The sequence below is a fragment of the Rhagoletis zephyria genome, unplaced genomic scaffold (assembly GCF_001687245.7).
Source record: "Rhagoletis zephyria isolate East Lansing unplaced genomic scaffold, Rhagoletis_zephyria_1.1 Rzeph_scaffold_02816, whole genome shotgun sequence".
Lineage (NCBI taxonomy): Eukaryota > Metazoa > Arthropoda > Insecta > Diptera > Tephritidae > Rhagoletis > Rhagoletis zephyria.
In genome coordinates, this window is record NW_016159900.1 from 11,332 (window position 1) to 36,907 (window position 25,576).

Consider the following 25,576-nt stretch of genomic DNA (forward strand, 5'->3'; position numbering starts at 1 on the left):
TCCCCAGAACTAGTTATTACCCTAAAATTTTTGTACTAAAAAATAATTTATTTTTAAATTTTGTACTCCCAAAAATAATTTTTCCCAAGCTAATAGTTTTTAAATGCAAAAATATTTCTTCCAAATAAAATCTTTGTTTCTAATGTTTGTATTTTTTTATGGGTTAAAATATTTTTCCCCCAGTAAAGCTGCTTTTCATAAATTATGTTGTTTTGTAAAAATTATTTTTTCCCACCTAAAAAAACTATTTTGTTTTTAATTTAAATTTTCGAAAAAATTAAATTTCTGATTTTAATAAATTAAAAAAAATATATATCTAAAATTTCTTTACCAAAATAGCTTAAGGAATACGAGGCATATTCTAAAAACGGAAATATAGTGGTGCTCCAGTATAACGAATGCCGATATAACGAATGTTCGGTATAACGAACACTTTTTCAATGCATTGTTGACTCTATATAACGAATGTTGGAAATTGAAAGATCTCGATGTTACGGATGCTTCGCTCTTTGTTTTACGACTGCTTCGAGAAGTGCACCCAATGATCAGGAGAAAATAATGTGAAGCATCAAAAAGCACTCGATCTCAAAATGTCCCGTCCTCAAAAACAATCGAGCATATCAGACTTATTTTCCGCGAAATAAAACCACCTCAAATCTAAAAAAATTTTGGTGTGAAGCTCTAGCTTCATTTCTCTGACCATGTTCTTTTCTTTATATTATAACCTATGTATGGAATTTTTGATAAATGAATGATTAAATCCTTTTACTAAGCGTATATATGTAGATACGTATGTTTGTATGTATGTACATAATTTTTGTTTCCGATATAACGAATTTTCAATTTAACGAACGGTCCTGACATTATATAATTCGTTATACTGGAGCACCACTGTATGTACAAAACTGCTAAAATAGTGGTAAAACTTTTTGGGGAATTTATAAGTCTGAAAAATCCTTCAGTATTTAGAAAGTTAGTGAGCTTCCTTTTATAACAGTTACTGTGAGAAGACGCGAAATTCCGTTCCAAAGTCCATTTGGGATTTATCCATGAAGATTGGAGTCTCATCCTAGCTTAGAACGATTGCAGATTCCTAATAACTTCTTTGAGCGAAATGAACTTTTTTGGCTGACGGTTCAGTGCATTTTCTTCCATATAAATTACAAGTGCTCGAAAACTTCGTTTGTATGGGAGAAATTTCCTAGTAGCACCATTTTCTAGCTTATTGAAATTTGCACTTTAACCTACTAAAATTCAATGAGCTACAAAACCGCTACGGAGTGCCACACTTTTTTAGGATTACATTATTTATAATTCAGATGGATGATGGAACAAGAACATTTCGTTTAACATTTAAAATTTAAAATCATTTTGACATGTGGCCAAAAAAGTGGCTAGTGCCGAAAAATAATTTTTCTGGCAAAAAATAAGGCAACACTGGTGATGATCTAGCAGTGAATTGTTACCCAGCTTATTTTTGTTTTCATATTTTACGCTATTGAGCCAATTTTAGTGGTGGCCATCTGGATGATCACTTTTCATCATTAAAAGATAACTATTAAAGTTAAGTAAATGGGCTTTTTAAGAAATACCTGAAATACAATTGGAGCTTAGTTCTAGTTCTATAAATACGATCGATTGCTCATCTTAACATTTTAGTAGACAACAAACGCCTTTCTAATACCACATTTCCTTCCAAAATACCTGTTTGCTGGTTCTTAATCTAAATCCTAATTCACGCGCTTCATGCCATTTTGTACCCACAAACGTTGTAATTTGATATTTCTTTCTCCTCACATACTTTTTTTAAGCGTCAAAATTAAACTTAATTCAGAGTATTCCTTTTTCTGCGCTTCATTTGCGAGCATGTTACTTAAGAAGCGTTGTATCCTTCATGTAATGCTTTAAGTTTTAAAATCATTTGAACTAATTGAATTCATTTCCCACCAGTCGCTCATTCTGTATTACCAATCGTCAGCTGCGACCTTCGGAGCGAGCCAATGAATTTTTAATAAATCCTCAATTGGCAATTGGTGTTTGGTAATTGCGGCCGCTTGTGTGCAAATACTTGCATACTTATTTCTAAGCGGCTGGCAAGTAAAGCTCATCAAATCTGTTCAGCTTAGTCGGGGTGAACCTTTTTTCATTGGCTTTTAGAAATAAGTTGCCAAAAAAATTTTAAGGTATAAATTCATCCCGTGAACAGCACAAAATGTTGGCTTATACCCTTAGACCTTGTGCTTTCTAAATGTTTGCTAATTTTATATGTAATATTCATTAGTCTCTAAAATTTACTTACAACTTTTTTTCTCCTTTTTTTACTTTCTTCTTTTTTTTCTTAGCGGCGAGACGTTCGCTGGTGGCGAAGCGGGCATTTCTGTGCCGGAGACTGTGTGTACGCCGCGTGCGGTTGGCATCAGCGTCGATATCAACGTTTACGAGCCACATCTGCTGGCTGGCACAATGGCGCACATGATTGGCCATAATATCGGCATGGGGCACGATGATGGACGTAAGTATTGAATACCAGTATTTTTATGTACATATGTATATGTGAGTGTAAGTACATATGTATATGTTTGATCCCAACAATTGTGTTGCTATTTGTAATTTAATATTTATTAGCGTTAAAATGTCTCCTCATTGCTTTGGTAAATAACTCTAATGGCTGACAAAAAGTAATTGTGCAATAAATTTGATTTATTGTTTGAGCACCAATCTTCGATATTAGATATATGCTTCCGCACAAACTTTCACAATTATATACTTATTTAAAAGTAAACAGCTTATATTATATGTATGTTGCTACAAATACCACTCTTTATGCTTTAGCTGTGATTTATTTTATGGAAGTGTATTTATAGTGGTTTATCTTTAAATTTTAGCTGCATTTGTATTCAACCAAACAATGAGTCACTGTTCTGATCTTAAATCATGCACCACTGAAAAAAAACGTTTTAAATGGATTTCAGTGGCAATAAAAGTATCTACGCAATGCAAGGAAAGCTAAACTATTAACTTAAAAGCTCTTACAAAGGCGATGGACACTAACCTAAACTTAAATCTTGAAATGGTACCGAAATGCCTGAAAAGTTCCGAAAAGTTCCAAAACAAACTTCAGAAATATCCCGAAAAATAAAACACGAAAGATTTCAAAAAAAAAACCGAAAAAAAATCGAAGAAACCGGAAAAAACCTTGAAGTTTCGAAAAAATCCTGAAAAGTCCAGAAAAGTCACAACAAATACCGGAAAATCCAGAGAAAATCCGAAAGACTGCCAAAAGTTCCTAAAAACTCTCGAACCATTAAAGAATCCCAGACAAAATCTTTAAGTTAAATTTATTTTATTTTCAAATAGCAAATAGGCGGCTTCACTGCACCGAAAATGTGTTTTTGTGCCATTTGATGCCCGCTTTTTAATACTTCATTTATTTAATAAATTTTCAAACAGCTGGCAACCCTCTTAAAAAATATTTTCGGCAGTAAACTTTACCAAACCTCTTCCGTTTGATACTCACATTGCAATATTCAATTTATCTTATCAATTAAGTTAAATTAAAATTTTCAAACAGGTGGCAACCTTCAAAAAAATATTCTTCTTTAATCTCTTGCTTTTGACAGCCATATTGCAATATTTACTTTATCTTATCAATTTACTTTAATCGCAATTTGCAAACAGGTGGCAACTTCTCTAATTTTTTTCCTTCTATATCTGAAGTTAGACCTCTAGCAATATATCGGTGAAAACAATAGTTTATACTTCTGAGAAGTGTTTATCTTTATAGGTGCATGTAACTCAAGGTTACTGGTTAGGTGAGGCAGCTTGTAAGCAAGTTTGTTGGCAATCTCATTTCTTTTAAATCGTAAGCTTTATTTATACATTACACTAACTTTGTTACATCATCAAAGACCGCGGGTGGATTTTCTTATAGTTAACAGTGCCTTATTGAAAAGTCGCGTAATAAGTTGTACAGAATGGCTCGTCAATTTGAAAATAATAAATTTTTAATGTTCCCATTGTGGTGGATATGTGCAGAACTAGTCACCGCTACATTGCTAAATCTATCTACACGTATGTATGTACACATTTTCAATTTAAGTACTTTTCAGCGCCATTGATTTTGTTTACTTCGGCTCTATATGCACTTAAACATATTCAAATTTTCAATATAATACCAACTTTTCTAACCAAAAGTCTCAGAGATAAAAATCTATTAAATTCAAGCCAAAGTTTATGTTCATAAATAAAATGCTGAATTTTTCAACAACACTTTGCATTGAATACAATAACACAAAATTACAAATTGCTGCCTGCACACTCGCACATTTCCTTCACATTGTTTGCTGTTAAACACAATTTCCATCTTATAAATATTCAAAGCTTTCACACAACGTAAGAGCAATCACTTTTGTGTGCTGTGCTTTTTTTCGCTATGACTACGATGTAGTAGTAGTACTAATGTGTCTCTCAGGGCACATTTATAATATTCGCACAGAGTGTAAGAAAATAGAAATTCAACCATAAAAAAATCGCAGCTGCCATAGAAGCAAAGCAAACCTCCGTCATCACCGACAATAATTCATTCAACAATTTCGATGTGATTTCCAAAACCACACCCACACTCCCTCACACATTTTAAGAGCAGCGGTATAATAATCGACTGAATTGGCTGATTTATGACGAACGTTTAATGCCATATAATCAACAGACAAAGCTGTGAGCGAAGCTTTTTACTAACAAAGGCAATAAGTATTTTATAATAGCAAATCTTTGATCTGCGGCTAAGAGAGGCGTGCTTTCAAGCCACAACATCCATTATCAAGTTAAGCCACCACTGATGACCAAATTCGGCGGCACTCCGATGGCGATGGCGGTGACGCTGATCCTGCGGTTGTTGATATACATACATCTGGATGTGTGCCCACTTAACATTACAGCAAATGTATTTTAAATGTTTGTGTATATGTATTTGTATGGGAAAGTGTGTGTGCCTCGTACATTGGCTGTGGGCTGGTGCGTGTATCCATAGTGATGATGCATTTGCCTAATGGAAATTCATAAATTTTATTCAAAAAAAAAGAATCTGTATACTTTTCTATTCATCATTTCATTTTATTGGCTGCTACACACAAAAGCACACGCGCGCATCAAACCTAAACATTCATAAGTAAATATTTTGCCTTGGCAAATAAATAAAAAATTTATATTGTAAAAAGAAATAGAAACGATTAGCATTGCTGTTGTTATTGGCAGTAATAACAATAGACCTTCGAAATATGTAAATGCGCTATCAAAGACGCATATATTGATGGATAAATAGATAAATAAATATTGCTAGATAGCTGCTTATGCAAATATGTATATTCGTCCATACGCAATATAGTATTTATATCAAAAATGATAACTTGTAAGTAAAAGCGACATCAAAATCAAATGAAATTGAAATTTTGTTTCCTCTTCAACAGTCTTTTGACGTGTTATTTAATGTGTGCATATGGATGTATATTAGGGTGGTCCAAAAACATGTGAAAAAGTAAAGTAAGCATTTTAATGCTCACTCGCCCGCTAGGATTAATCTATAACGAAAGAAATATTTCGAAATCAAAGAATATTTAGAGGTCGCGCAAAGCGCTCAAAGTTTTCCATGTAGTTTAAAAGAGGGAAACCCATTTTTCGTCAAAATGGTGCAGAATTCGATAAATTTATTATTTTAGATTGTAAAAATTTTTTTCTCTTGAGGTGATGTGCAATAATAATACCCAAATATTTATTTTAAAAATTTTAAATGCTGGCAATTTTTTATATGGGGGACTTATAAAAAACATGAAAACCTTTGAGCGCCCTCTGACTACTTTTTAATTTTAAAATAAAAAATAGTGGTACATTTGTTTTCGGTATAGAACTATCCTCGGGTAGAGCATTAAATTTCCGACTTTGTTTTGTTTTAGATCACCCTAATGTACATACAAATGTATGCACGTACTTACGTAACAGAAGTATAAAATATTAAAACATATTGTATTTGTGTGTACAACACTTTAATAAACATATACAAATATCTGCTGCATTATTCAGCAATTTTGTTGACAGCAAATTTTTCATTTTTAATCGCATAATTATTTATTTTTTTCTTTTACCTACGACAGGTGAGGAGTGCTTCTGCCGCGACTGGCATGGCTGCATAATGGCCCAATCGATTGTTGGCCAGGAAAATGTGCAGCCATACAAATTTTCCGAGTGCAGTAAAAAGGATTATATCGATGCGCTGCGCACCGGACATGGGTTGTGTTTACTCAATAAGCCAAATGAGGTGAGTCTCAAAGTATTGAAACAAAAAAATAAAATTTATGACATTGTTTTATATTTATTACTATATCAGAATGAGAGCAAATTTACACGTCACTGCCTTATGGGGATATAAAACCGTTATATACTAAGATGCCAAAGTTTCGCGGATATTATTTAAGAAATTTACTTTCGGAGGAAAATTTAAACTTAAGTCATGAAATTTGGTAAAAAAAAAACTCTGGATAACTGTCCAACTTCTTTGCCACTAAATTACTCTCGAAGTATTAATAGCAAGAAAATGGGGTTCGACTTCTTTAAAGCTGATATATATCATGTCTGGAGATTTTATTTTAAAATATTTCTTTTAATGTAAAAAATTGTATTATTTAACTTTTCGGAAAGTAAATCGGTTAGACTCAGTCCCCGACTCATTTGACTTTAAAATTTATGTTTAGAGGGTAAGCCGGTAGTACGATAGTAGTAAGGAAAATCAAAAGATTTATATTGAAAAAATAAAAATCAAAAATAAGGATTATTTTTTATCGAAAAGAAAAAATATTAATAAAAGAACGGTTAAATTTTATCGGAAAAATAGAAATTCAGTTTTAGCGGTTAAATTATGATTTTTATTACAAAGGTAATTAAATTCATTTTTAATTTAATGTTTGCGGTAAAATTTTTTCAAAGTTCAAAAATTAAAATCTTTTAAAATATACCTTGAAAATTTCAAGATCTTTTTATTATTCGAAGGAATTGTATACATAAATTTAACCAAAAATTTATATGTCTTTGCGACTTCGTAGTGCTGGACATAAGCATGGAAAGTACTTCAATTAAATGTCTTGCGGCTACATGCCTGCTCGGCATTAGTCGCTGCTTTAGTAAATACTACTAAGGGATTTCCAAGGAAATTTTTTTATAAAACTCCACTATGTCGACTTGTGCTTAAATTTAGAACAGAAATTTCTTGTTTGGTGTTTTCTTCAAAACATTTCATATGCTCGCATCCAAATGAAGGAATTAGTTCTATATGCACTTAAATCAAAAATATTGCACAAGATTTAATACCTAGTGCTCTTTAAACTGCTGCACATTTCCAGGAACTAAGTAAGCTTCAATTGAAATCCATTGGAAAAATGGCCAAGCTAAAATTGAAGACAAAAGATTTTGACTGAGAAAATAATCACGTGCAAGTGGTATTTTCTAAAGAAAACCGAGTGCTAGTTTAAAAGAAAACAAAAACAACAAATTTTTAAAAACAAAAGCATTTGTACACTTTGTGCCATTTTTAGCTGATGCCATGCCAACAACAAAAATAAGGAAACACGTTCAAGAGTATTGCCTGAAGACGAATGCAGTAGGCACATATATATCTATGCATGTATATGTGTACTTGCAACATGCAACTCGAGGCAAGCAAATTGTTGTTAGCTGTCTCAGTCACACCCCTCTGGCAATGAGTATTGTCGCGTCGCAATGTTTGCATTCACAGTTGGCAATTGCATTTGCTGTACGTAGCACGAGTTGCCTCTGCTTCTCCGTACCCTGCCGCCTTTTGCTTCCCTAAGCGATGGCTTTCACTGGAAAATGCGCCGAACCACTGTTCCAGTAAAAATGGGTGCAACAATGGCAGCAATGCAAAAGCGTAAAGTAAACAAGCCAACAAACAGCTGCAGTGAAGAAATGATGACAATTTTTGCATAAACGAAGTGGCAGCACACATAAACACATGCACCCGCACATTTCCATATCAACATACACACACACACAGACGCACACTTGTCGGCATGAACAAGCACTGAACGTCAACAACACAATGCCTATGGCGTGAAAGTGCAGCACTTTTGGCTTTTGTCTTGCTTTTTTGGCACTAGGTCAGCGGCAGTAATAACAACAACAGCAGCAGCAGCAGCGGCGGCGTCAGTTGAATATACAATTTTTTATTTTTTTTTTGCTTGCATTTTTTGGTTGATGCCGCTGACGCTGTCCTCGCCAATGCATATTTACGTCGTCATGGCATGCCGTGCAGCAGCAGCTTTACACTGGCTAAGGTATGTAACGGCATTTAAGGCGCATTGTATGGGCACTTCTGTAAAGCTGTATGTGCATGTATGTATGTATGTGCCTCCGTTTGTTTGCATAAATGACTCTTTTGTCTTGAGTGTCTTGCGAAAAATGTGACGAATGTGTTGAAGATGGACGCAGCATCCTTGTTCACTGCCTCAATGGCTGGCTGTCATTTCCTTAGATCTCTCACTTTTCGCGACTCATTACCTTTGCCAGTTGAAATATAACACATATATATCTCTATTGTTGCCTGGCGCCTTACCCCGCATCTTTTACAAAGTTCGTGCTGTTAGTCCCTTCTTCAAACCGCGATTGAGGTAACCACGTTGCTACACCTAAGTGTAGTACTACTAGGGTTGCCAACATTTTCTAATAAATTTATAGTAATTTTTCAAAAAAAATGTTTATATTTATCATTGAATAAATATAGTATTTTTGCATAGAAAAAAATATCCAACAGTATATAATACGCAGACCCAAAAAATAGTACAATACTATTTATTATAGTACGGTTGGCAACCCTAAGTACAACCCCAACGGTAGTACTTTTGAACGTTGTGCTGTATGCGTACATATGTATATATGTATATCTTCAAATGTAAGTACATCTATATGGGATGCTTTCAAATGGGCGTACATAGGTACATTAGATTGCCTCAGGCCAAAAAGACCAAAATGCAGTTCTTCCTCGTAAATACCTTATTTCTGGTCCACAGTTACACATGTAGATTCTGTTAAGTTAGCTTGGCTTGGATCTCACCTAGATTAATTTCTCAATAAACAACACGCTAACATGAATTTTGTCGCCGTTCGTTTGGCCATTCTACCGAACCGATTTACTTTGGCAGGATTCGTAAAATAAACCAAACTGTCTGGCGCACCTAGAAATTAGAATACATTTATTTATTTTTTTTTTTTTTTGTGGCGAGGTATCCTAATATGCAAATGCAAGTACTCTCATATTTGTTTGCAATGCGTAAGCCTCCTCAATTTTCCTGCATAAGTTTTTTTTTTTTTGCCGCAGCCATGTGTGAACGCAGCGACCTCGTTCGTGGCAAGTTTGTTGGCTCGTCTTTTTTTTTTGTTTATTGTTTCAACACGCACTCACACACGCATGCATGCATACATATTTACATATGTATGTATATACGTGTATAGGTGTGCATTCACAAACGTAACCTAGCTTAGTTTTCACTGTGCCTGCAGACACTTGAAACTTTTCAGCTATTGCTGCAGGTACGGTTGTCCGTGTGTCAGTGTATGAGTGATGGCATGCTGAGGTTAATTGTGCCCCGAACGCAGCACTCGACACCCAAGCGGCAACAAACAACAACAAATACAATACCAATAACATAAGCAAGCAAAAGCACCGCAAGCCCCTTAACACCCAATCGGCCTCGACTCGACGTCAACCACATTGCGCTCATCCTTCATCCATACAGCCTCAGTCGGGCCGGCGTGCATTCAAATCCTGTTAGTAAAATCTCTTTTCTGTTTTTCTTTCCGATTTCATTTTCATTTTAGATTTTTTTCTTCTCCTTGTTTTTTTTTTTTTGTTGCTCGCTGCCATTTTATATTGTATTGTTTTGCCGCGTTATTGTCGCCGCTGCACCCGCTGCTGGTGCTGCTGCTGCTGCTTCTTCTGCTGCCGCAGTTTTCCCGCTGGCACATTCACTTCGTCAGCCACGCTGGCGTATGAGTGACTTTCACTGCAGTTTGGAGGTTGCAGTTTCATAGTGAAACTGGTGGCGGTAACACGCATGACACGCGATAGCGCTGCTGAATTAGTGACAAATATAAAAAGCTCTAACTATTTTTGACATTTGTGAGTTGCTTTCTGGCACTCGAGTGAGACAAGAAGACAAATCGCGCGCGCGCTCGTAGGCAACGCTATAATTGGATTATGTAAGCGCTTTTACACAAATTGGAGTATTTCGAAAATAGATGAATTCAAATTGAATTTTGTTAGAAAGTAATGCACATACATATGTACATAAATACGCACGTGGTGTGGTTTACGCGGTTAGTGTAGAATTATAAGTAGTTTATCTCGAGCTGTGTGAGTATTACTAGGCAAGGGAAATTGAAGAAATATTCGTTTTCGAAGGTCAAGTGATGCTGTTATTCTATGAAATGTTATTTGATTTTTGTTTATTATTTAAAACATTAAAAAAAAAATTTTATTTTATTTTGGAAATACTTCTTGCTTGTCGATCAATAATTTTTCTGTTATCTTCTCTTTCAGATCGAAATGCGTCGCAATTGTGGCAATAAGATCATCGAAGAAGACGAAGAATGTGATTGTGGCACCTTCGAGGAGTGTGCCTTAGATCCGTGTTGCGATGGCATTACCTGTAAACTGAAATCAGAGGCGCAATGTGCCAGCGGCGCCTGTTGTGATCAGTGTCGCGTAAGTATCATTATTTTTTAATCATAATAATAATAGATTGGCGTTGAGACATATGTTAGTGTTGGGCCGAAATTCTCCTCCGATTTGTGGCGTGCGCCTTGTTTATGTCACACAAAGAGGAGGGAGACCTACAGTTTTATGCCGACTTTGAACGACGATTTTTTTTTAATTAGAAGCTGTTTTTCATAGCAGCAATACACTCGATAGTTTGCCATTGCCTAAAGCAAAAAGAAGCATAAAATAATACAAAACTTTGATTTTTCTTAGAAGTATATTCGCCGAATATTAATTCAGTGGCCATTTAATTTAAGACAGACAGAAAAGAAAATTCTTTATTTGGACAAATTTCCAAGGTTCCAGTACTATAAAAACTTTCATTTCTATCTGCCGTAGCACACAAAAATTAGAATCTTGGTAAAAACACGTAAAGGAAAGCTCGGCTTCATTCCTGAAAATTAAATTATGTAAAAAATAATGTTGATATTAAAAGAATAAAAATTAAAAAATATAAAAAAATGTAATCATAAAATTTGTATACGTATCAACAACCATGTCGCAAACAATTGCTGGGACAGCAGATTTTTTTAGTGGTGTTTTAGGAGCTCGATTCCCTAGATAGAAGCTCATCAAAGAGATGGTCTGATCCTGAACTTTGATTTTCATTTTGCTGAAGTTGCTTTGACGAGGAGAGTCGCAAATGCATTTTTACTCTTGGTCTCACACAGGTTAGGTTAGATTCAAAGAGACAAACCTAGAAATAGAGCCCAGGAAATATATGTGTGAAGTTTTGCAAATAGTCGCAGCAGATGTTCGTCAAACCACAGTCTGCTAGCTTTTGGAACAAATATTGATGAAAATATCATCGTCTTAGTACAGCTAAGGCTGATCAGTGGTGTCTTCCGTCCTCGATTTCCCGTCGTTTTACAGCCGCGATAATAGTGATTCGATGAAAATTCTATTATGCTGGTCTACATATCGCACACCGTCTCCAAAAGAGTCACAACTCAAAATTTTGCATTTTTGTGATTATGCGCTAAAAATGTACGCAGAGCTTTTATTTACCTTTCGGCAAAAGCTGAAGCAAATTTTTGTTATAATTAAAAAAAAAACTGAGGTAAAGTCGCCATGTGCTAAGAAATTGTTTTTCGCATTTTCTGACAAACGTATTATTTTGAGTTGTGACTCTTTTGAAGACGGTGTGCGATATATTCCCATTAATAGATGACTAGCGATGAACCGGCCTCATTCGAGCGCGTTTCAAGGGGAAAAAGAAGGCAAGAATGAATCAACAAGCAAACATAATCTTAATTTTAGTGACAGTTCTTTTTGTTAAACATTACTTCTCACTCTGGGAAGGCCGTCGCGGCCGTGTATTGGGCCGATTATCGAATGTTATCGTAGAAATTGAATAAATAAATTTTTTAGCGAACGAGCCTGGTATTACACCTGTTGGTTTAAAGATCGAGAAGAGTTTCAGGGGCTCAATTCGGTGTACCTCTTGTACTTTAGTGAACCAGTGTCCACCAAACTGTGACTCCATAGAAACTTAATGAAAGTCGCCTTATTTACAAATGAACGATTTGCGCTCATACTGAGCGTTAATGGCCTTGTTTAACATCTCTACAGTGTTTCTCTTCCAAGCAATTGGAATAGTGAATGACTCAAAAATGTTCTTGGATGAGCAGTTGGGTATGATATCGTCATAAATGCAAGATCAATTTATTGGCAATTTTGAAATATATTTTTTTTTTTACTTTTCAGGACGGGCCGGAAAAAGCCAATAAATTCAAATTTTATAAGATATGGGTTTGACTTCGTTTAAAAAATTTCACTTAAGGCGATTTTAACTATGAATTTCATTTTATCTTGTTGAAGCTTTACGAGTGGTTTCAGAAAGGTGAATGGTTTCATTACTGGTCAACTTAGAAGTAGGGCTCCATTTTGCCACTACTTTACCTCAATATTATACATAAAATATGAGTTTTCTGATCAAATTTTCTAATACCAATTAATGTATGTATGTATGTGGTTCTAAGCAGTAATTTCTTATTTGAGACAAGTAATTTTTAAGCAAAAAACAAAACCGACTTCAACTCTCATAGAAAAATTTAATAGTTCCGATATAAGCCAAATTAGTATGGGACCATCTTTGAGGTAACACCTTTCCTACAAAAAAAAAAACGAATTATAGTAATCAGTTAACGTGGTCAAAAGTTATGCGGTAACACACATAACAAAAAAAAAACATTCCCACGGATTAATGACCTCCTCCTTTTTTGAAGTCGGTTAAAAAATAGTTCGTAATGTGCGTAAGTGAAAAATTATTTTTTTTTTCTGTCAGTTTTCATAATGAACTCAAAAAGAAAAATCATTTTTCACTTAAATTAATTTCGTGAAACTGAACATTAGTCTTGAAAAATTCATTTTTAACCAACTTCAAAAAAGGAGAAGGTTATCAATTCATCGGAATATATATATTTTTTATGTGCTACCGCATAACTTTGGATCACGTTCACCGATTTCGATAATTCATCGGAAAGGTGGTACCTCAGGGGTGGTCCCATACTAATTTTGTTGATATCTGATAATTGGATCACGAAGAATTTAACGGTACACCTAAATTGTTATATGAGAATTGAAGTCCGTTTTCTTTTTACTAAAAAATTACTTGTTTCCAACTGTATATCGTATTAGGGTGCGAACTTCCCTCCGTTGAAATTGGTGCTGGGTTCGACCAACAACGAAAAATAATAAAGAACGGTCGTCCGTTGACAGGCAATGACAAATCTTCGAGTAAATTTTTGGCATGAAACACATTTTTATAAAAGAACCATCTACCATTTGCAGTTGGCACAGAATTACAAGTCCTTCCATTTCTGCCACACAGCATACAAATATTAGACTTTTCGGACAACATTCTTCCACTAAAATTATATGTATGTATATAATTTTTTCTTAATTTCCTCATCCATTTCAAAAGCTTCGTCCAAAGGACTATATCTGCCGTGATTCGCACAACGAATGCGATCTGCCAGAATATTGTGATGGTGAAATTGGTCACTGCCCAGCTGATGTGTTTAGAAAGAATGGATCACCGTGCGGACATACTAAAGCAGGAACATCGGGTAAGATGGAAAATTTAATGTTAAAATTTATTTAAAAAAATAATAAGCAAATGTACTTCTTTGAATTTCTCAAATAACTATGCAACTTGTAAATTACAAAACAATATATTTCGGGTATTTGCATGTCTAAATTTAATAAAAAGAAGAATTTATAAATTATATGCTTGTAATTAATATTACTTCAACTACTCTATATAATTTTTTAGGTTACTGCTTTCAAGGTGACTGTCCCACCTTGAATCTGCAATGCGAAGCCATCTGGGGTTATGGTGGCTCGGCGGCCGATCGGCAATGCTATGAGCAATTCAATTCAAAGGGTTCAATCAATGGCCATTGTGGGCGTGACGCAAATGAACATTACATTAAATGCGAGCCAGAGTAAGTGTGACTAAAAATTTCAAGGATCTCATAAAGTCTTGCCTCCCCTTGCGCTCATTAAAAACGTTTAAGTGAAAAATAAGATAACTAAATTTATGCAAATAATAATATATTTAATGTTTAAAATACGTAAAAGAGGCCTAATTTTTATTTTCCAATATATTTTCAAGCTTTCTCGAATATTTTTAAATTTTAAATTTATATTTTTTGCATTTCCTTTTTTTTTGTAGAAATGTTCAATGTGGCACACTGCAATGCAAGGAGGGCGAACGGCAGCCGGTCAATGATGGCATTGATCAACTTTATTCGAACACGATAATCTCAATAAAAGGATTGGAGTATGAATGCAAGTAAGTGGAAAAATTGCAGCGATTTATTTCTATTTACATATGTTCATAAAAAGGAGATTACTCAAAAAATTTATAAATCTACATATCAACTACTTCATTGCAACTATGTGCATAACTTGTTTCACTTACCGAATTGGCGCTCAATTCGCGTTCACCAAAGTGATAAAGTGAAACGAAAAAACAATTATTTTATCAAAATATATACATAAATATATACAGCAAGTTTAAGCTTTTTTGAAAATATTTTTCATATTCTTTCGAATCGAAAATTTGAAGCGCAAAAATAGTTTCACCTCATCACTTTATAGAACAAGAATTGGCGCATTATTGCGTGAATGGAATTTAAGTTGGCATTTCCAAGCAAAAAGCAGTTTTTAATTAACTAACACTAATATGCTTTTGTACCGAAGATATATATATTTTTTTGTTTTTCAATTACACTGACAGCAAGAAGTAGTGAATTTTTCACACTACATATATGCAACAATTTTTAGTTTTAGTTTTTTCCGCTTATATCCTATAAAAATATAAGTGCTAAAAAATCGCGTTGATTTTTGAGAATGTTTTTCTTGAAGGTGCTTCGATTTTTTTTTTTTATACAATGTATTTTCAATTTTTATTTTATACATATGTAAGAAAATGAGTGGGAAAAAATACCAAAACCCGTTAGTGCCATCTATTTCAAACTTGCACTTTTTTATAGTAAAATTTAATTCAAATTTTTTAAAGTTTTTGAATTTTCCTGAGTTTTGCATAAAGTTTATAAATTACATTTTTATGTTTTTTTTTTTAGTATGAACCATATTTTTATAAAAAATTAGCGGAAGAAGTAAAATACAAATTGTTGCATATATTGCGAAAAATTCATTATTTATCATGAAGAAATTAGCGGTACTCTTATCTATCTATCTATTATTATTGTAAGAGAATTGAAGTCGGTTTTGCTTTTTGCTTAAAAATTACTTGTCAAGCAACAGAAATAATAAAAAATTTGCTTGTGTTTTTTCTTGTGACCCGCATACAGCTTTCAACAAAATAAACTTTTATTTTCAATATACATATATATATATATATATATGCAAACAATATATTGTTTTAGTAAATTACAATAACTTAATCCTTTTCAAAGAAGTAGTGTGACTTAAGTCATTGTTTTTTTAACCATTCTTCAGTTATCTTTCTTACTCTTTCTTCATTTTCCTGCCTGGACATTTTTTTAAGTAAGGAGATTTTTGAAAACCAGGATTTCGTGTTCAGAATTTTTTAATACCAGAGTATCAATGCTAACCCGCTTCGACTGCATTTGACCTGAAAATAATAGAAATGCGATATTTTGACCAGCTTTTATTATGTTGTATTATGCTTATACTTTTTTATAAAAACCGTATAAATCCGAAAAAATTTTTTAAATACATTTTTGCGTATGCAGTTTTCGTATAGTAGTACTTTCTAAGCAACTTCAAACTTTCACTGTATTATATTTCAATTTAAAGCTGCTTATCTGAAAAGTTTCTAAAAGTTCTGTGTAAAACTTTTGAAATTTCGTGTTTTTTGTGTTTTTATAATTTTTGCACAAAGTTTTAAAATTCGATTTATGTGGTTTTTGTTATCTAAAGAACAATGCTTTTATAAAAAGTTAATCAAAATTAAACAAACAAAATAAAAATATTCATAACTGGTCAAAATATCGCCAACCTATTATTTTACGAGCAACTGCACATCCTTACGTATATGTATCTATAAGTAAATAGGCATTTACTAAATACCAGAATATTTAAATGTAAAATTTGTGCCTTCTTTTGAGCAAATGGATTTTCTCATCCAATGCTCTTATGCCCCTTCCTTCTCCGACTTATTATTTAATTTAATTTATTTTCTCATTTTTAAATTCTCAATTGCCTCAATGAACGTTTTCATCATTTCCATTTTGTTCACTTTTTCTGCAGAGCCACCAGCGGTCAAGTGGGCACCAATGAATATCCAGAACATGGCTTGGTGAAGGATGGTACGCCATGCGGTAAAGATTTGATTTGTCTGAATCAGACTTGCGTCAGCATTTTTCCACACATCGATCAAACAAAATGTCCGACAAATAAACAAGGCCAAGAGTGTTCAGAACGCGGAGTAAGTAAACAAGTCAAACCAAAATAAAAAACACAATCATACACTTTAAAGCAATAAACTTTAACTCAAGCTGATAATGAAGAAAAAACTAAAAAAAAAAAAATAAAGCATCCACTTATCAATGAATATCTGTGCATAATCGGAAAGAAAAGCAAAAATAAAAACAAAAGCATTCAGTATAATAATTTTTAAGGCGATTCATTATTGAGGTATTTCCGCAACCAAGTGAATGCCGCAAATGTGCGACATCAAAAGAATATTTCTTTATACTATATATATACCAAATAATGAAAATATACAATTTACTACGCGCTGTGCTGCTGCTGCTGCTGTAGCTGCAAATTTAACCATTTAAGCCCAGTGGCCATTCATTCAACCATTAAAGTATTTAACCCACAATAATGAGCAGCGCTTCAGAGGTGATTACGCAGTCGTAACCGTAGCCGCAACCGCACTGCTAGGCGCCTGATTAATGCGCTCAGAAATAAGATACCAAAAAAACAAAACGAGAAAAGAAACAAAAGCAATACAACAACAAGCAATTTCATGCATGAAATTATAACGAAAAGTACGAAAAATAAATCGAAAATATTTTGTGGTTGAAATTTGCAGCAACGGGCCAAGCAAATGTATGAAAAGTGTTACGTATACGCCATGCCGACCCGCAGACGCCTGCAATAATTCTTAACGCCAACAGTTAGCACCGAACAAAGGCAAACACAACTACAACACAAATGAAAGATTGCGCTACAAAGAAAATATTTGTGTTGTGCAAGTATGTGCGCGTATATGGCGTGTGTTTGTTTGTGCAGTAATCGGCCAAAATGCGACCGTAAATTCCATGCAGTGACTCATTTACGGTCATTGCTGACGGACTACTAAAGTGCAGCGCAACGATGGCTGAGCACATTTTGCCAGCGGCAATAGCAAAAGCATTAACAAGAAAATACAACAACGAAACGAAAGCAGTTATCTGCTTGTCCGGCCAGAATGTCGACAGAGCTCATTATTGGGTCAACGCTGGTTGCCATTCGACTGTGAGCTGTAGCCGCCAATGTATAAATAGGCTTAAATGTAATTAAAAATTTAAAATATATCGTTCCAAAAGCTTTCGGCACATAAACAAATGCACACACAGAGGGTAATAGCCAAAAAAGCTTTTACGCGACTCTGCTACTCATTTCAGTTGCTCAATGGCTGGCTGATTGGTGGCCCGATTTGGCTGGTTGGCTGGTTGGCTGGCTATCTGTGTGGCTGGTGGGTTTGCTGATTGGTTTGTTGAATTATTCGACTCGCTGCAATGTCATTTTGCATTTTTAATCCATATTGATAGCTGCAACTTTTAATGGAAATATTGTTTATGCGAAGCTTTCACGTTGATTACGTTTTCCGTACGTATGAATGCACTTGTAATATATTTTACAAATTTGGATATGTCTGAAAATCGATTAGCAATGACAACCAATTTTGAAATTAATCAAATTTATTTATGCATAAATGCATTGTTGCCCACAAAATTTTCAAGCTAGCCCAAATGTATTCATCAGTTTTTCAAGTAATTACTTTTTTAATTTATTATTTCCCTCATTGTTTTTTTTTGTTTTATTTTTTTTTTTTTCTAATTCCTCAGGTCTGTACGAATACGAATCGCTGTTTCTGCGACATGGGCTGGGGCGGCATCGATTGTAGCCTTGTAGTTTTATTGACCACACCACTGCCAACGGAAGCGCTGCCAACCGCGGAGAACACTATCAAAATGGAGAAGAAGGAGACGCCATATGGTAAGAGGATTATTTGTAGAATTGTTTGGTAACTATTGCGCTCACAGAGTTGCATGCAGGCACAGCAAGGCGCGTTATTTCCACTGTCTCTTAACTCAAGTTTTAGCTTGCACAAGCGCAAGTGAAAAATACATTTAGTTGATTTCCGTAATTTTACTACATCGCCTTCGCTGCCGCGCTCTGGAGTTTTCTTATAAATCTCATTTCTAAGACAATAAATGTTGCATTAGAAAACTTAACAAAAAAATTGCATAAAGGATCTTCGAATTAAGAACGCAGGATGCAAAGTCAAAAGTGTTCTTAAAATTGATTTTTTTGTTTGCTTTTTCAAGCTGTTATTGGTAGCTGGAAGCTAAAAAAAAAAATATTCTTCTCTAAAAAGTGTAATTTTCATATATTTTCATATAAGTATTTACTATTTATGTTAGTTAAATTTTTTATGTTTTATCATTCCTCTACTGACCTTTCCATCCATACTTTCCGCTAAGGCCTGCCTGTCTAACACATACAAACAAATACAAAAATATACGGGGTGCATCTTCCGGTGTAAAATGCCCAATTCCAAAGCCTGTTTTTTCGATTAGTCCCGCTCCGGAAACTACCAGCTCATCTACAGCTTGGTCATGCTAGGGATGCTTCCAAAAGCAGAATTGGAGCCTTCCGAGACTGTCACTATGGGCCACACAAAAACCTCATGTAATTTTCCATAGCAAGCACAAAAATTACAATAAAATTTGCGAAATGTGTGTTTTTAAATCATATTTTCCTCATCCATATCTTGTTTGCTAAGTATTGGGCGGTCACCTTTGGGCTCGAACTCCCCTTTTAAGGACCTTTAACCAATGCAGCAACGCACCGCCTGCATTTAATTGCATTCCTTCTAAAGCTGAGCTCTTCAAAATGCAACAATTTACCGAAAAAATTTTCTTCTATCAGTTAGAGATAAATTGTGAAAGGGATAAGCAAATTAAAATAAAAACAAATTTCGATATATCATTTACATATATTCGCTCAAGTAAGAAAATAATTTTTAACTATTAAATTACAACTCATAAGGAGATATGCTAAAGCTCTCAAAGCTAACGAAAAATCTTTTGAAACTAATTTTGCAGTAAATTAAGGCTGCCTTTATTTAAGTCTGCGACTGTGATCTTTTGATCGACTGGATTTGCCACGGAGAAAAAATACAGATTCAAGAACCATAACCCGCGACGGCATAATCTAGAGCAGTGAGACTGAAGGTGCTCAGCGCGCCCAAAGCACAGTCTCTAAATATGTAACATTCCGCATCAGAGCTAGCTTGCTTTTGTACCCCAATAGTTGGTGGTTTTTACGTTGTAAAATCGAATAGAAATTTGCGAAGTCTCACAAGTTGTTTCTATGCTTATTCAATTTTGTACATATCATATTTCTTATTTCTTTAAATAAATGCTTTAAAAATAGTCAAAACCCACATCTTTAATTTAAAATTTGATTTTGGTTTACCATTTTGGCTTTGCATCCTGCCATCCTAAGATAATTTTTTGGCTTTATATCGACGGCGGAGTGGGACAAAAGCTCGGCAGCCAGCTCTATTTTAGAATTTGGTTGAGGAACGCCCTATCTCAGCTGCCGATTCAAAAACGCGCCCTAACTCAACATATTTTCAATATATATCCAGTTGCGGTAGGGCATTTTTCAATCAAATTCTGAAATTGGGGCTTCTTGAAAATTTTTCTGAGATAGAGTCCTTTCGAACGGGCTGCAGAGATAGGTCCACCTGCCACTTAGCCGACGATATACACTAGGATTTATTACAGAAACGATAACAGTAATATATTATAGGAATATGCTACAAAGCAGTGAAATGTTGCAAAGTACTGCGCGACATAAAAAAAAAAAGTTGAAAGGAAAAATAATAATCTTAATCGAGGCTTATATTTAATCAAATGTGTGGCCGTTACCTCTATGCTAATAAACCCTAAATTGCGTAGATTTTTAACAAGCTTTTGAAATGAAAAAAGTTAATTTATTTTTAAGGTAAATTAATATCCCTTCAACGTATTCATGTAGCGTTATTTTCAATGCATTGTACAAACAATATCAAATTATTAAACCATATTAGTTATTTTATAAACTGCAAGAGTATTTTAACAAGAAGAGGGAAATTATATGTATTCAAAAGTTAAAATTAAATATTTATCAATATAAAAAGTGTAACTAATTGATTCAAAAGATTAAATTAATAGCAAAAATTATTTCACTATCCTAAATTTTTATTTTTTTTTGAGAGTAGGACAAATATATTGTCAGTTTGTTCGGAATTTAAAATTACTCTATTGTGGCGAAAAACGAGAATGCGAGCGCTTTAACTTCATTTGAAAAAAGGAAAAAAGGGGATGTCGATTTATAAAAACCATTATAAAAACTATTTATACATTTAAACGCATAATAGTATTGCTAAAAGTTAATATTATTATATATATATACGAGTATGCTTTATAAAATATTTTCCCTTTTCCATAGTATAAAATCCTTTGAAGAGTATTTTATTTAAAATGTAACTCAAATTTCGATGAATTCCCAAACATCCTCCTCTTAACAATATTTCACTGCTTCCATTTCGATTTATTTTTTTTTTCACAAATCCTTTTGTGATATGACAATGGTAATCACGCCAGAAGCAACAGTTGTTAACACCAAAAACAAAAAGGGAGCAGCTGCTGCTCTCTTTAAATATTAGCAATGACAAACACTATCACTAGTTTATCAATAGGCAATAAAAAATATTATTATGCACATACGTACATATATGAAAATAAAAAGTAAGACAAACCTAAACACGTGCACATGGAAAAGATCAACCGTATTACGCTCTTAGCACTGGCAAATGCAGTTTATAAAGCGAAACTCCCCCAATTCCCCAGTAAGCATTAAAATTTGTCAATTAAAGAAGATAAAATATGCGCTGCTTTTTGCGCTTTTGCGCTATGGTAAGGCAATGGTAAGAAAAAAATCTAATAATATGCATAGGTGATTTTAAAACTGCAAAATAATATGTACATTAGGGGGGGTCAATTTGTATGCGAAATTTTTTTCGGCTATACGCGTATAGCAAAGGGGGATTCTACTTGTAATTCTAAGCAAACTTGTCGAAGAAATCATGGGTCTAAAATCAATTTGGAGTTTGGCAAATTGCGAAAATAGGTTTTTTAGCATTTTGCTGTAGTGCTAATATTTTGTATCAAAATATGTCAGAAGGATTTTTTGGTATAAGGACTCCATTTCTACAATTATCTTTTTCTTAAAACTTCCATCAGAGGGTGAAAATATTCACATTCTCTTCGAAACCAATTTTCGCAATTTGGCAAACTCCAAACTGATTTTAGACCCATGGTTTCTTCGGCAAATTTGCTTAGAATTACACATAAAATCATTCTATGCTATATGCGCATCGTAAAAAAATTACCCGCCCTAATGTATATACATACATACATACATAAGTACTTTTTTTTCAAACTATTCTGAGTACATATTCGTTTCTTTTTTTACTTACGTTTTATACACAAAAGTTTAAAGCGAAAATATTCTAGAACAAACTAACTATTATAATAATGTCTTGTACTGCATTTTATTGTGAATGAGAAAAAATTCAAAATTATTTAAATTTCAAAAATAAAACCTTATTTCAATTAAACCAAAATTGAATTGAGTAACTGGTATTGAATGAATTGGAAACGATCCTTCCTTCCATCCGACATTTTACAGGCACCTCAGACCAAAATAGGATCAGCACATTAACCATGGTCATCATATTAACCGTTATCGTGAAATGCGTCTTCATTAGTTTCGCAACTCTGGCGGTTTGCTACAGGTAGAGTACCAAGCAAAATCATAAGATAGAAAATACAAAAACAAAATCAAAAAACCAGAAACGAAAAACTAAAAACGAAACACGAAAATTATTTATTTATGTATAACAACAACCACAAACAAAGCAAAGAATTTTATACAATAGTGTAAGCAGCACAAAAAGCAAGAAGAGAAAATACATTAAATACGGCAAAGTAATGGAATATTAGCCTTTGCGATATACTCGTACTTACATAATTAAAAATTAAAAACAAATTTTTCGAAAATTTCTGGATTTGAAATTTATTTTAGTTTCATGCTGAACTTCATTTGGTTTATATTTTTACAAGTTTACAAAAAAAAAAACGTTTCTGCATATTGAACCTAACCTCAATAGCACTATGTTATTCGACACGCTGAATGCGAATCCGAGATCCGTTAGCCTCCATAATGTCAGCTTCGAGGTCATTTAAAGGTCAAGTAGGGAAAAATTTATTCATTAAACCTGAAAATTCATATATACTTATTGGCTTTTCGACTCGCTGAACCCGAATCTGCGGTCCGTTAACCTCCATAATGTCAGTTTCGAGGTCATTTGAGGGTGAAATAGCGCAAACAATTTATTCCATAAAAACATTAAACAAAAAGTCTTGTTTTGTTGTCGCTGAATCCGAATATTCTTAAAGGCCATCTAGATGGCGTGCCAAGGCCATCCAAGGTCAAACTTCGAAGAATTTTATTGAATTTTCAGATTTATTCAATGATAGATAATTATCTATAATCAGAGAAAGCTACAAACACTCACATCTGTTTTCCTCAATTATGGATCAGATCGGCCTGGTAGTCCAAACACTGATTACCCGGTTCATATATGGTTGGCTTGTTCAATGAAAACTAATATGAGTTATAGTTTACCTTCAACATAAGGGATTCTATACTGTCCTCCCACGGAATTATCTGATTCCAAGTTAGGAAGTAGTTTATTCTTTAGCCTAAGGTTGTCAGCGATAATTGCAATAGTACTATGGATAGTCCAAGACTTTGAAGCTGTCTGGTTCGCTTTTCACGTGGATTCTTGATGAAAACTTGCACCTCAGCTAGTCTGAAAACCTATAGGAAGGTCTAGGATAGTTTTAATAGCCTTGTTAGTGTGTAGGGTAAAGTACCTATGATAAGTACTTAGACCTTGCAAAAACTCTTGTGCATGCGTAACGGGTACAAAAAGCTTCCCTGGACAACTCATCTATGTAATGGCTCCTTTTAAAGACAAGAAGTCCAGCATAAGATATGCAATGAATATAGAACAATTTGTCATAATTTTATTCCAAAAATATAGTACCCAATTTTGAAGTTAGGAAATACTCACTACTGAGTTTTCGTTAGTTTCGGATGCAGCGGGCTTTGTAATTGTGAACAATATTTTTTTTTTATTTAAAAAAATTTTAAGATTTTATTAAAAATTTAAAACGCTGAAAATTATAATTATTTTTATTTTTATTTTTTTCACTTTTTCCTAACTTTTTTACATCCAAATAATAATAATTTTCGGGAAATATATTCAGCTAGATATTCGTACGACCTTTCTAAATGCTTTGATGATGCTTACATTGTTGTACAAAATGTATCTGCTACAACAATCACTACATATACTCTTATATGGCCACACGTAAAATTGTAAAAAGAAACATTATTTCCAAATTTTAATCTTAATTTCAATTAATAGTGGATTTGGCTAAAATTTAAATAATTTTGAAACCCGAACTTTGAACAAGAAATTGGAAAAAATACCCTTAAAGTATACTATGCGTTTTTGTTTCAACTCATCACTGTTATGACAGTTTTTTTTGTACAAAACTATGCCGCAAATATTAGATTCAAGCGCTAAATAAATGCACACAAATTTTGGAAAAGGTACTGAGGCATAGTTTCAGGCCTAAAAGCAGAATATTTCTGTGAGTTGCCATTCTTTTTAGATAAATATTTCGAATAACATTGTACTATTCTGCAGTGGAATTCTGCCAATTGCTGCGATAAATATTCATCACCAAATTTCTCTAAATGAATGGCAGTGGGGCCTAAAAGTATACAACATTAAAAAGTAACAGATGCAATGTTTAATCCGTTAGATTCAGCAGTATGAGGGCCATATGCCTATATGTTGCATATTGTTAGGTACGCCTGCTATTTTTTGGGGATTTTTGGCGATCAAAATTAGCGATAGCGAATTTTCAAATCCGACTGCTGGTTTCAAATATCTGTTCACAGTTATACTATATTGTTATACAAAAAAAAATTATATAGCTTCCAGTTATAGCCAAATCTATTATTTCGCGATTTACAATACACGCCACTCAAGTAAAAATATTTACACAGATACTCCTACTTTCAGTTAAATATCAAATTTTTTTGCTTTTCAATTTTACTTAATTTCTACTAACTAACATCACAATCTGTTATCAAAATTTTCACTAAATTCCATTTATGGGGCTTATATTTTCTTACAATTAAACATCTGAATTTTTAGGCACAAAATTTTGCTTTGCTAGGTTTTAAGGCAAAAAATCAGGAAATTTTATTTATTAAAAAAAAATCCCATAGAAATAGCATTCAAAAAGTTTATGCAACGATACAACTAAAAACTCGACTGAATTCGCAGCAACAGACAAATATCGACAGTTAAAAAAATAAAACAAACACAAGAAAAACTAAACAAACAGCAAATAAACCATTTTGAAATGAAATTCAACCGAAAATTAGATGAAAACAAATTTTTGCTTGGTTTTCTCTCCTCACTTCACCTATGTATATATGTATGTATGTATATATGCATACGTACATACATATCTACATGTATATATATATATTAAATGTGTGTGCCCTGCTATTGCCAATGTTTACCTGTAAAAAAAAATGCTGAAAATATAACCACAAAAAAATGCGAAAAACATACACATATGTAAACATTTTAAGTACAAAACTTTTCATGCTATTTTATGTGAAATTGAGTGTGTGTGTGTATGTCTATATCAAATGTGCGTATCTATCTGCATTCATATAATTGTTGCGTGCTTCTTCATGAAATTCAGCAGCTGTTTATGTACATATATGCAACTGTGCAACTCTGTATGTGTATGATAACATATTTGTGTAAATTTTTTATTTACTTTTTCAATATTGATATGTTTATATATGTGTAAACTTTTACAAATGCGTTGTTATTCA

The 25,576-nt window shown here is 33.5% G+C and overlaps 1 protein-coding gene across 1 annotated transcript in view; it reads left to right on the forward strand.

Annotated features, from left to right (window-relative positions):
- Positions 1-2,342: 2,342 nt before the first annotated feature.
- The window catches only part of mmd (disintegrin and metalloproteinase domain-containing protein mind-meld), a gene marked incomplete at its 5' end in the record, with an annotated part of 55,821 nt that continues 32,587 nt past the window's right edge, over positions 2,343-25,576 (forward strand). The window contains 8 exons of the mRNA XM_017622482.1: positions 2,343-2,512; positions 6,147-6,310; positions 10,601-10,765; positions 13,746-13,890; positions 14,097-14,268; positions 14,499-14,618; positions 16,565-16,742; positions 18,373-18,523. Coding sequence (XP_017477971.1) covers positions 2,343-2,512; positions 6,147-6,310; positions 10,601-10,765; positions 13,746-13,890; positions 14,097-14,268; positions 14,499-14,618; positions 16,565-16,742; positions 18,373-18,523 — 1,265 coding nt within the window. The remainder of the gene's footprint in view (positions 2,513-6,146; positions 6,311-10,600; positions 10,766-13,745; positions 13,891-14,096; positions 14,269-14,498; positions 14,619-16,564; positions 16,743-18,372; positions 18,524-25,576) is intronic.